This window comes from Alternaria ventricosa (genome assembly GCF_023758065.1).
Source record: "Alternaria ventricosa strain BMP 2768 chromosome Unknown scaffold_3, whole genome shotgun sequence".
NCBI lineage: Eukaryota > Fungi > Ascomycota > Dothideomycetes > Pleosporales > Pleosporaceae > Alternaria > Alternaria ventricosa.
The window spans coordinates 1,776,802-1,788,838 of NW_026055683.1; the positions used below are offsets into that span (position 1 = coordinate 1,776,802).

At 52.7% G+C, this 12,037-nt stretch overlaps 5 protein-coding genes across 5 annotated transcripts; all 5 read right to left on the reverse strand.

Moving 5' to 3' along the window:
- Positions 1 to 21: 21 nt before the first annotated feature.
- Positions 22 to 3,582, reverse strand: XPO1 (Exportin-1; the record flags this gene model as incomplete). The annotated part of the gene is made up of 7 exons (XM_049340484.1): positions 22 to 259; positions 307 to 860; positions 942 to 3,118; positions 3,166 to 3,237; positions 3,293 to 3,365; positions 3,420 to 3,449; positions 3,517 to 3,582. 7 exons carry the CDS (start codon positions 3,580 to 3,582, stop codon positions 22 to 24), a joined length of 3,210 nt encoding a protein of 1,069 aa, XP_049202806.1.
- A 2,838-nt stretch (positions 3,583 to 6,420) lies between these two features.
- J4E93_002542 (uncharacterized protein) lies at positions 6,421 to 7,039 on the reverse strand (the record flags this gene model as incomplete). Its single annotated transcript, XM_049340485.1, has 3 exons — positions 6,421 to 6,495; positions 6,572 to 6,736; positions 6,788 to 7,039. The coding sequence occupies 3 exons, from the start codon at positions 7,037 to 7,039 to the stop codon at positions 6,421 to 6,423; spliced, it is 492 nt and encodes a 163-aa protein (XP_049202807.1).
- A 671-nt stretch (positions 7,040 to 7,710) lies between these two features.
- Positions 7,711 to 8,024, reverse strand: J4E93_002543 (uncharacterized protein; the record flags this gene model as incomplete). Its single annotated transcript, XM_049340486.1, has 2 exons — positions 7,711 to 7,895; positions 8,018 to 8,024. The coding sequence occupies 2 exons, from the start codon at positions 8,022 to 8,024 to the stop codon at positions 7,711 to 7,713; spliced, it is 192 nt and encodes a 63-aa protein (XP_049202808.1).
- A 797-nt stretch (positions 8,025 to 8,821) lies between these two features.
- J4E93_002544 (uncharacterized protein) lies at positions 8,822 to 9,439 on the reverse strand (the record flags this gene model as incomplete). The annotated part of the gene is given in 2 exon segments (XM_049340487.1): positions 8,822 to 9,419; positions 9,432 to 9,439. 2 exon segments carry the CDS (start codon positions 9,437 to 9,439, stop codon positions 8,822 to 8,824), a joined length of 606 nt encoding a protein of 201 aa, XP_049202809.1.
- Positions 9,440 to 10,072: 633 nt separating this feature from the next.
- J4E93_002545 (uncharacterized protein) lies at positions 10,073 to 11,236 on the reverse strand (the record flags this gene model as incomplete). Its single annotated transcript, XM_049340488.1, has 2 exons — positions 10,073 to 11,106; positions 11,233 to 11,236. The coding sequence occupies 2 exons, from the start codon at positions 11,234 to 11,236 to the stop codon at positions 10,073 to 10,075; spliced, it is 1,038 nt and encodes a 345-aa protein (XP_049202810.1).
- Positions 11,237 to 12,037: the final 801 nt, after the last annotated feature.

Below are 12,037 nucleotides of genomic sequence, written 5' to 3' on the forward strand. Positions count from 1 at the left end.
TGCGTTCAACTCGACGTCAAGTCACAACTCATCATCATCCATCTCCGAAGGCTTCAGCAGACCACCGACCTTCATAGCCCGTTCACGCTCTTGCTCCTTCGCAGTCTTTGCAGCCTGTTCACGCTCCTCGGCAAACAACTCAGCATTGTCGCCGGAGAACTCCTTCAGGGAGATCAGGAAGTCGCGCAGGATGACCTTGAAACGGTTCAGGTCGGAGTTGGTCGCAAACAGTCCGTCGATGAAGGATGCGATTTGAGCACTGAATTTCATTAGTATGGGTCGTACAAGCTAACGGATATGACTTACGTCTGGAGGTTGGGGAAGGCAGTCGCCAGCAGGTTGCCGACAAAGTTCCGCAGGAACTCTCGGTTCGGGGTGCCTGCCTGTGCCATATCTGGCGACGTGTAGATTGGACCCTGCAGCTTCTCTGAGTCGACAAGCCAGAACATCTTAGCCAGCAGCATCGACTGGGACTTGAAACCGGCTTTGTGATCGCTATCAGTAACCACAAAGAATACATCCTGAAGAATGGTCGTGAAGAATGTTTGGAAGAAGGAGTTGCAGGTTTGCTGGTCTGTTTCGGACATGTTGGAAACCAGCTCGAAGCACATGGACAGACCGGCGCTCTCAACCTCACGGTTGTCGTGCTTGCTTGCCCACATGCAGGAGTCAATAACAAACTTGAATGATCGGGCATCGAGTCGCAGCAGAGCCGGGAAGCAGCGGAGGTTGATGGTGCGTAAAAGCTTGAAGAACTCGACACGGTGTTCAGGGTATTCCGAGAAGTCCTTGTTGATCATGTCCAAGGTGCATTCGAAGACGCTGTCCATGATGTTGATGATCTGGTCCTCCATCATGCTCTGCGAGAAAGTTAGCATATATTTTGATGGTGGCTGAGCGAGTCCGACCATGTGCTTGCTCAGATTGGGTCGCCAACGTACATGTAGCTTGTTGATAATCGTCGTCATGACGTTCAACACTTCGGCCTCGCGAGCATCAGGTACATTGTTCTTGTAGTCGATCAAGACAGCTTCTAGCAGCTTCGGTACAATGTTATTGTGAATCATCTCCAGGTCGTCGGCCTTCTCAACGTATGTGTTGATAAGTTTCAGAATCTCCTTCTTGATCGTACGAAGGCCGCGGACCTTGGGCATCTTTGTTGCGACGTTACCCTCTCGCTGGACAGCTTCGTCGATGAGCTGTGAGCTCGCGCGGTACATTGTCAACATGTCGAAGTATATCCGACCGATCTGGGGGTAGAAGTAGGGTCCAATTGAACCACATGCTGCGACATTAGTCTTCATAATGTTACCAACAATCTTGATGACTTCTGAATCTTGGAGGCAAGCGGGGTTCTGGTTAGCTTGGGCGATAATGTTGTCCCATGCGGAGTTTGGCAGGGACATCAGATCGGCGATCAGGCGTTCCTGCATGCTCTTCTGTCCTTGCGCGCTAATCATGTAACCGCAGGCTTCGTAGAAAGTGTGGACTTGCTGGGGTGAGAGGTCGGCGGTGATCTTCCTCAGGTTGCGAACAATCTCGTCGATGAAGGGCTCGGTCTCTCCGGGCTGAAGAGCAACAAAGTGTCGTCGGCACTTGTTCGCGATCTTGATAAACGTATCGCAAGCCATGTCCTGTACACCCTCGTGGGTCTCGTGCATGAACTCGAACAGCTTGTTGACGACTGTCTTCAGGAACTTCCAGTGGGCCTTGAGGAATCGAGGATATTGACCGACAATATACATGATGTTACTGGCGACAACGGCTTTGTTGTCCTTTCCTCGCTTCATCTCAGTCAGGCCGAGTAGATCCTTGATGACTGTGACCAAAAAGCGCTTCTCTGTCTCCTCGTTCATGGCGCCAGAGATGGAACCGATAGCCCAGCAGAGGGTGTTGCAGTTAGCCCATGACCACTCTGAGCCGTCGACTTGGCGGGCCAGCTTCTCCGACATGATTTGCTCGGTGTCGTTAACGTCCAAGTGGGTAAGGAAGACGAGGCACTCGCGAGTGGACTTGTACAGCTGAATCGTATCGCTCTCCTTCACGAATTCACGGACGATTTCACCCTCATCGTTCTCGACGATGAGGACTTCCTCGGGCCTCACCATCTTCTCAATCATGACTGTGCGGAGGTTGGACAGAATCTCAGTGTACTTGTTCTTCCGTAGAGGGTAGTTGGCCAACTCGCGACCGCCGTTGCCGGGAATGCCCATATTCAGGAGAGGATTCATGTCCGTTATGGGAAGCGCCTGCATCTCGTCGTACAGCTCCGAGACGAGCTTGGTCCAGTATTCCAGGCAGATCTTGAATACCTCGCGATCGTCGATCTGGCTTATGCGAATGAGGTAGAAGTGACCATGCGTAAGAAAATCCCTGTTCATTAGGTTTTCGATGACATTCAGGTGCATGGTGAAGAAGTTTGTCAGGAAAAGCGCCAGATTCAGAACGAACTCCTGGTCCCGACCATTGCTTGCAGAGTATGTGCTCTTCAGGTCCAGTGAAAGAGGTATGATTTTCGAGATGGCCGTCAATGTCTCGGTGAACATGGAAACGAGCTTATCGTCGTACGCGGGTTCTGTGTGTAGACCGGCGATTTCAGTCAAGCACTTCAGGGTGATGTTGCGGAAATCGGGGACTTCGAGGAATCGGCTTCGCAGGGTTTCGATCAGGCTCTGGCCGCTAGGGGGCGTCTCGAAGATGTAGCCGAGGGGAATCCAGTTGAGGAAGCGCAATAAGGTTTCGAGTGTGGCCTTAATCAGAGACGCCTCGGTGGCTGTCCGCAGAACCTCTGAACAGAGCTGGTAGATGGCCGTGAACTCGTCGCACATGCTCTGCTTCAGTTCCTTTCGCTTGACCGAAGTCATCTGCTCCTCCGAGTAGTCAAAGACTTCCTCAGACAAAAGTCGCAGGATGACCATGTTGTTCTCGCATATTCCTAAGCTGCTGTGGCAGGACGATATGATCTCGTTGATGAAGGTCGGCCAGTTGTGGGGCCACTCCTGCTTCAGGACGGAGACAAGGACGAGGTTGAGCTTGTTCAGGAGGGTGCGCTCGTTGCGGAGGCTTTCGTCGTTGTTGGACAGCGAGATGATCAAGTTCACGATGAAGTTTCGGATACCTGACTGGGTTAGCAGCGCTCGGAAGACGGAGTGTTCTGTAGCATACCCTGACACTGGTCTCGAGGCAGCACCTTCCATCTAGTCATGATGACATTATCGAGAACTTGGAGTCCGAGGTCTGCCGACTATTAGCAACGAGGACCACCAGCCTTGTAGCACGTCGCTGCACTCACACTTCGTCTGCGGGTACTGCGCATCGGATAGGATCTTGTCAACAAGAAGCCATGCGTCTGGGTTCTCTTTGAACTATGCGAGGGTTAGCGGGACAAGCCTGTAGCGATAGTAAGTGAAGTCGCCTACCTGGTTCAGCGTGGCCTGAGCTTGCTTTTGCTACAGTGGGCGACATGTTAGCCGTGTTCTCATGAGACGCCTTGGTCGGGGTCGCATAGATACATACTTGCTCACCGCGGCCCTCGTAGAAGGCGCGCACTGTGGCGTCGAGCTCTTCAATTGACAGAGACATGGCGGGCTGCAGCGCGGCGGGAAAAGCTCCCAATCAGCCTCTTGATATCGTCTATATCCCCAAGAAGCTCAAGCGTCGGCTCAGCTTCTTGCAGCGGTTGCGTATGGGCGCGTGGGGCGTGGGCGGAGGGCGGGCGCGCAAAGGTTCGCTGCCTTGCAGAAGTTGTGTACAGACAAAGGTGGGGCACTTGGGCGGCGGAGAGATTGTGCGGGCACGCTTGCCGAGCTGCTACTGAGGCTACTAGTAGTCGGCGTTGCTAGAACTGAATCGGAACCGTCTTCCTGGCTGCTCGCAGTGGTGGGGGTGTGAGGCGCTGACGTTGTTGCAGAGGCACGGGTTTCGCGGTGAAGTCGCGTTTGTCAACTGGAACTACCCGTGCCGAGAGACAAGCACTAGTGCTAAGGGCTCCACCTGCGATCGACTGATACCCTGCATCCTTCCTCCTCACATCACTACCTCCGTGGGGTTGTTGATGCATGCAGTTACCTTAATGCATTTATCCTGATCCAATTACTATATTTAACAATGCGGCTCACTGAGAATCTCACCATGGCGACCAAGACTGCCCACTCTGCGATCACGGCACCATTTACACCCGAACTAAGCAGTGTCTAGAGATGGTATACGGCTTCACACAGCTTGGTGTTCTCATTATCGTCAAGACATACGTCTATCATGATCCGATCGAGCGACCAAGTGGCCGATGGTGGTCTTAATCAGACTAATGGACAGCTTGGTTACAGCTGGACGCCTTAAGGCAGCCCGTCTGATGTATGCGAGACATCTGATGGCTTGCATTTGCGCCAGATGCAAAAATTCCACCTCAAGCTTTCATCACAAACGATTACTGCACTATAGGTCGAACATATTTGATCGTCCCAGACTTTCGGAGGAGAGCGACAAATGATCACTTTCAAGCTACCTCTCTGTACACGGCTCAGAGAAGGAAAAATTCCCCTTGAAATCATTACATCAATCATCGCTTTTCGTATCCATATCTTTATGGTATTCCTGCATACAAATTCGCAGCCATGGCGTTCCGACACGTCGGTCGTGCGATATGTGCAAAGCACTCACTAACACTGCTATAACATACAAAGAATCAAGGACACGTAGAAGCAGTAATGAGGCACATCTTCTCACCTTCGCGGTGTTGAATCTTACGTCGACGCAAGATGTTGGAGGCCTGCACAAAACACATCTGAATGCATCATCAAGGGGCCAGAAACAGTGGGGTGATCTATCGAGGGGCTCCTTGCATAATGTGTGCCTTGCCGCCCGTTCGTTACAAAGCCACGTACGGCTTCCATACAACTACGTGGTTGTTTTGCAAAGCCAAAGTCAACTTCCCAACTGCGTGTAAGCGCCAGGCGTGTCGCGCGCGCCAAAACATCGCACATTCGAGCCGTACTCAGATAGATACACTCATATCAGTATCTGGGCCCTCACAACTTATAAAACATCATAAACGACTCGCATCATCCACTACGGCAATCTGAACATTTTCAGAACAGCACTCGTACCTTCTGTGACAAGCAATCGCTTTGTGAGTGCTCAACGTTTGGTGGGTGCCAATCGTTGCGCAGCAGATTCGCTTGTGGCACAGCACATCATTGATGGGTCTTATCCGGCTACTACTTCCAACTTTAATTCACATGTTGTCGGCAGTGCAGAGCTAAGAAAGGATCGACAGCCATGAATTCACACCCGAATAACGCTGGCCATCGTAAGTCAAACCGAATATCGCATCGCTGAGCATGACCTAACCTCAGCATCACCTGGGCAGCCTACCACAGCATCCAAATTCCCAGTGATGCTCCTTTCAGGCTCGGCGTCTCACCTGGAAAAGGATGGGGTGCATTTGCCACGCGAAAGATCCTCAAAGGACAAAAGATCCTACAAGAAAAGCCACTTTTCGTCATCCGGAAGCCCCATTGGATGATCGAGGAAAGAGATGTGCTTGCCGCCTACTCCGCACTATCCAAGAAAGAGAAAGCCCAGTTCCTCAGTGTTCGAGACAATAGCGAAGGCATGTTTCCAACCAAGGAGAGAGCTTTTGCAGAAAATTCGATCACTATCCCCGCACAGCCTGGCAAGGCGCATGGCTTCTTTTTACTGCATTCCCGATTCAACCATTCTTGCCTTCCCAACTGCAAGATTCCGGATGACGCTCAAGCTGGCGATTGCATAACCAGCTACGCCATCCGTGACATCGAAGCCGGCGCCGAGATACTCTTTGGTTACGAATCAGACTTTGACTACAGAACCAGGGACGACCGTCACCGCATACTACGCTTCGAGTGTACCTGCCGAGCGTGTGACAGAACTTCAGACTTTCACATTCTCAGCGAAAAGCGACGTATCCTTATGAGAGGTCTCGATCACCTCAATTCTGGTCGCGATATGGATGAATCATTTCGTGGCTCTAGTACCAGACCGATCATCGCCGATGCCGGGTTGAGAAAGGCAGCGAAAACATACAGTATCCCGTTGTCTTCCAGGTTCATATACACTGTGCTAACGATGGCGCTATGTGAGCAGGAGGGCCTGTTAGATGAGTTTGTCGAAAAACGTATGATGCCAGGTATTGTGCAATTGGCTCAGTATTTTCGCACTGAGAGCAACAGAGGAATGGTCATCATGTCTCTAAAGCAGAACGGTTGGACTGAGAGATTCGTTATTGCGTCGCATATATGGGGATCGCACGATGCAGCGGACATCGCTTTTGCACAGCACTATCGTTTGCTAGCTAGCGGTAGTCAAAGATGATCCTGAGTATGCGGAATCATCTGATTGCCCAGGTGTAGATACAGCCTCTGCATCAGCTCACAAGCCGCTTTACTCCTTGATCCTCCCATCCTTTACCATCTCCCGGATAGCATCAATACTGCTCTCGACCGCTTTCTTTGCCATCTGTCACCTGGTTAGCAACTGATCTGACACATGCACATCTCATATGCGCAGTCTCAACAGAATGATAGGCACTTACACCCTTAAACTTTTGAATCTCCTTCTCCGCCTCCGGAGTCCCCTCCTGCACATGCGGCACAACAAACTCAAACATGTACGTCATGTTCAAGTCCTCGATCTCGCCAGACGGGCCATCGGAGACAATATTGCGGATATGCGTTCCATCCTCCTGCTCAAAATCGACCTTGAAACATCATCAGCCAAAACGTCGACTTTGCGAACTATTTCTACTTACCCAACTTGGCCAGTAGCTCCTGACAACTTCCTTGGCCTGGTCCTTGGGCCCCATTCCTTTCTTGAACTTGACATCCCGGGTTACCACGCCATCCTTTTCTTCGAGTACGTCGCAGCTCTCAATTACAGGGACGAATTCTTGGGCAAAGCGTATCTTGCGCTGTAGGCCAGCCCAGATCTGTGCTTGGTTGAGGACCGGGGTTGCGTCGGTAGGATTGATGCGGGAGGTGTAAGCTATGTTGAAGTTCACCATGTTTGCGTTTTTTCTTCAGGATGGGATATGGTTATGTGGTGCGATAGTTGGGTTGTGGAAGTTGGTGGTTCGCGTGTCACAGGCGGGGGGCAAGGCGAGTGTCTGACGTCAACTGGAGATGATTGATGAAGGCCGGAAATATACAAATTACACGTTCGAAGTCGCTCTATATGCTTTATCTGTATTCTCTGCTAGGGAATTATTGGAGCAACTAACATGCCGAGCAGTATCCAAGGCTTTGGTAAGCACCTAATGTTCGGCTCCCCCCAGGGCCGAGCTACGTAGAGCCGCTTATGCAAGGTACTCCTAGAAAAGCGCGAAAGCCGAACATGACTTGATAGCTCGCTATTGTAGTATTTAGCATAAATGATGTGCACAGTAATGAGCGAAGCTGGCAGCACCTAGGTAGTATCTGCGATACCGTCAGTCTTGGTGAAGTCTTTGACCATTGCAAACAAGTCTTCATCAATGCATCACTCATTTTAGCAGCCGGAAATTAGAGTGGTTCAAGTCTCCAAGTCCATCAAACGTGGCGGGGCATGATCTGTCATTGAGGTATCATTTCACCAGCTTTTCGCTCTAGATATCCATAGTAGCTACTCAGCACAGCCCGCCGGAACGCCATGCTTTTGATATGCACATCATCCTTCCCCCTTGTTCGCGGGATTCCTCTAAGCATCCTCAACAATCTGGGTGTGGAGACCCTTGGGGTCCTTGACGTTGACGGCCTGGACGTAGGAGTAGAGCTTCTCCTTGGCGCCCTCCTCGTCGTTACGCTTACGGGAGATGCGGACACGGAGGCGGAAAGGAACGCCCTTGATACCGGACTCCCAGACCTTCTTGTTGAGCTGGGGGTCTAGGCGGACGTCGTTGGTGCCCTACATCGAGACAATTAGCCTGAGTTTGTACGAATGACGACACCATGGCAGCACTCGCACGTAGCGCGCGTGCCATGGGCCGTTGGTTCTTCCATAGCACATACCATAGCCTGCTTAGCGAAAGCGCGGATCTCCTTGACAGCCTTGGGGGCCCTCTTCTTGAAGCTGACGCCATGGACCTATACCCAATGTATTAGCCTTATGTTCTCTTCAGTCTTCCGCCCGATGCCTGCGTGACCAAAAGTGGGTGCTCAAGCCAGTGTGATCGGCCTGGTTGAGCACCCACCCAAGGTTCCGCGAGACCATCTGTGGACTTCACAAAACTGAATCAACATACGCGCTTGTGGAGGTGGATGGTGTATTCGCGGGCGACGACGTCGGCGATGGCGCTGCGGCCGGTCTTTCCGGCAGACTTCTTGCCGGCGGACTTGGTGGTTGGGGCCATTTCTGAAGGGAAAATGTGTTAGCAAATGCTCATTACAGCGATCAGCTGGGATTGCGATTCGCGACTATTGCGCAAATCGACTGATCTGAACACAGACTGGGAGCGCAATACATACTGACAGAGGTTCTCGCTGCGGGGGTTAGTCGACGATGTGGATGCGAGTTTGAGGCTTGGAGGTCGAAAAGTCACGATATTCGAAAATCGGATGCCACCGGTGTGCCCGCTTACTTAGCGCGTCGAGCACGGACCATCGCGCACGTGAGACCAGGCTGGTGCAAGCCCTGGAGTAACTGGAACACCATGATGCGTTTGGCTCAATAACAAAGTGTTTCTATTTGGGTATCTGTTGCTTTATAAAATGGCTTTTCGTGAATTTTTAGGTTGTTATCCAGGCCCGCACCAAAGCAATATTCGTAGAACATCCTTTTGCCTTCCCAGAACGCCCGCTCCGCAAACTCCTTACACATGACCTGGCAGGTCGAATTCCTTACCACGCTTTTTGGTAACATCTAGATCATCCTCGTCATCATCTTCATCTTCATGGTGTTCGCTTTCATCGCTGCTACTCTCCTCATCTTCGTCGTCCTCGTCGTCTTCATCGCCCGCAACGAAGCGATTCAGCCGCCCACCATCTTCACCCCAGAACTGCAATCCTTCGGGATCACGATCTTGCGAAAGATCCAATGTCGGGATGTCTTCGAACAAAGCTGGGTTCAGATCGTTCCTAAAGCGCACGAGCGACTGCGTGAACCGCTCTAGAACGTACTGTGGGAGTGACGGTTCCTTAACCGTGGTACCATCTGTCGCGGGACGTTCGGCGCGGTCGTCGTTGCTGAGATCGATGAAGGGCACATCCTCAGCTCGAATATCTCCCGTCGGGTTGAGATACGCATCGAAGGACTGTCGCACGCGTTCAAGCATTTGCTGTGCAGCATCAGGCATTTGAGGCATCTGTGGCATCTGTGGAAATTGCGGTATCTGTGGGAAGTTTGGCAGCGGTGGAAACTGCGGCAAAGATGGAAATTGTGGCATCTGAGGCATCTGCGGCATGCGCGGTCTGCCAGGAAACTGCGGCATCTGGAAAGGGAAAGAGGGCAGCTGACCTGGTAGCCATGTCTCTTCAGGCTCATCTGGTTGAAAATAGTACCGAGGCGAACGAAGTGGTGCTTGGGAGGAGGGCGAGCTGACGCTCACAGGCGATCTCGAGCCTGAATCGAGGTCGGCGTCTAGTATCGCATTGGCAGCCTCTTCACTCTCTGGCCCGTTCAGAATGCGAAGCTCGTTGGTGTTGTACGAATCGCATGTACCACATTGGTTTCCAAGCCAGTGATATTTGACAGAAGATTTTGCTGAACAGTCGTTACACTGGACGACTGCCCGTGTGTTTGCGAACTGCTCTGGCATGGGTTGACCCTCGATTGCTTGAGTCAACTTCTGCCACTGCAGATCCATACACACAGCACTCTTTTTGCAAATTGGGCATTTATACGCAGTCTGCATGTAGAGGTTGTAGCAGCCTTTGTGGAGGTAGTGTCCGCAAGGCATTGACACCACAGCAGTAGACGAAGTGAAGAGATGGTCGCCGCAGATAGGACAGTCGCCCTCGGTAGCACGCGGGAGGCATTTGTGCGAGGTCGCGTGAGAGATGGATATGCAGACATTGCAACTCTGCACACCGTCAGTCTAAGCCAAATTCTGTCTCAAGTAGGATCATACCTTGCAGTGATAGAAGTCTTTGCCCAGACCCTCTCCTCGCCGGCAGATACCACAATCTGGGCAGTGGTAAATCTTCTTCTTGCTGTTGTTGTCCCAAAGCTTACAAATGTCACAATAATAGCATGCAGCTTCAGTCTCACAGTTCTTGCACACCTCGGCTGCAGGCTGGGGCGTACCGCATGCCATACACAGCATGTTCTGTGTCAGCTTCCTATTCAGGTTATGGTCCTCGACCGCATCGTGGCAGTGTCGGCACGTGTACCAACGGCGGCATTCGAAGCATTGTACTTTGACGTTGCGTTTGTAATGCTGGCAGCCGAGAACAAGCTCCCCTTCCGCGCTGTCCTCCTCCTCGTCTTCGCCGTGCTCTGCGCCGTGGTTGTGATGTGGCCGATACGTGGGGTTCGTGTCGCCCTCGCGAAGATTGTACGAGATCTCGGGGGTCACGTCCGTCGTGGACGAGTAGGGCGATGACGCATGGACATCGGAGAAGAGGGACTGGCCGGAGGTAGGGGTGAAGGGGCGGTCGTGTGATATGAAGCTCGCGGGGGACGTCGGGCGCATGTGGTTGTACTTCTCCGTCATGAGATTGTGGATCATGCGGGCGCGTTCCTGGTCGGATATGTTCAGGGCGCGGATCTCGTGGATGCGCTCGCGGAGATGGGCCATGCCATCGTCAGCGGGGAGCAGCTCTGCCATGGCGCTGGCATGCTGGCTGGGGGTGCTGACGGGACGGAGCGACGAGGGCGACGGCGCAGTCGAGCGTGACGAGTCGACCTCGAGGTGACGGAACTGATCAGCGAGGGAGCGGGATGGATTCGCGGACATGTCGACTGGGGTGTCTATTGGCAGATCGTCATGGCTCTGCTCCTCGTCAACAACAGCGCTGCGAGGCCGCTGCGAGAAAGACGAGTAACGTCGGAATCGGTCCCCCAGCGCTGTGGGTCGGCCGTGAGGTGCTTCGGTGCTGTTTCTTTCACGTGCGCTCACGGAGCCCGCGTCCGTTTCGTGCTCCCGCCGTGGCACTGCTGCAGACGCAGAGTCGTGATTGTCACATGCTAGAGACCGAGCTCCGTCATGGCTCGCCTCGCCAACGCCTGAGAAGCGGCGTACATGGCGCACAACAGGCTCGATAATAAAGGACGAGAAGAGACTCATTGGGTCATGGTGCTCATTAGGGAGGTGTGGGAGAAGAGAGGCTTCGTTTCAGGACGCCCAAAGGCCCGCAGGCGCTGCTCGCACTGTGCTTCTCTTGACCACGTTTCTGTGGCTCAGTTCTGGTCATGCTCTCGAAACGCCACACTTGCCACGAGAGAACCTTGGAAAGCCTGCTGCCTGTCTATTCTCGGGCCTGCCTCACTCCGGTCCGAATACGCAGTACGCTCGTTGTCGCTTTTCGTCTTGTCTTGCGAACTCGACATGGCCGATCCCGCACCCGCAAGCATTTCCGAAATAGGCCCACATCAAAACATTCTTAATCGCTTTCACAGACGCGATCGCACTGTTATCACGATCACATCGGAGGCCCACACTGGATCCCTTCGCCGTCACAGTCCCACAGGGCGTGGTGCCGGCGGATCCCCCTAGCCCCGTTACCTACACGCTATCGTCAGCGTCCTCAGTCCACCCGGAAGAGCTGGAAGGCATCGTACCTGAATACGCCAAACTCAAAACCACACCACGCAGAGGTCAAGACAGCCGGTGTTGACGTACATCTCGACTGGATGTATGGTTTGTTTTTGTGCGGGAACGTTTTCACCGCACGGCAATGCATCCGTGGTCCATTCTCCACGCGACAAGCCCTTCTCTCGTCCGACCTCACAAGCGTTGGTGTCGTAAGGCCACCGACTCACTAAGCTGATGTACCGTATATCAGAAAGATTCCGCTTCATGTCTCCCAATTGAGCAGGTTCTGAGAATATCCGTCGATCATAGCAGAAATCCATGGAAATTACAGAG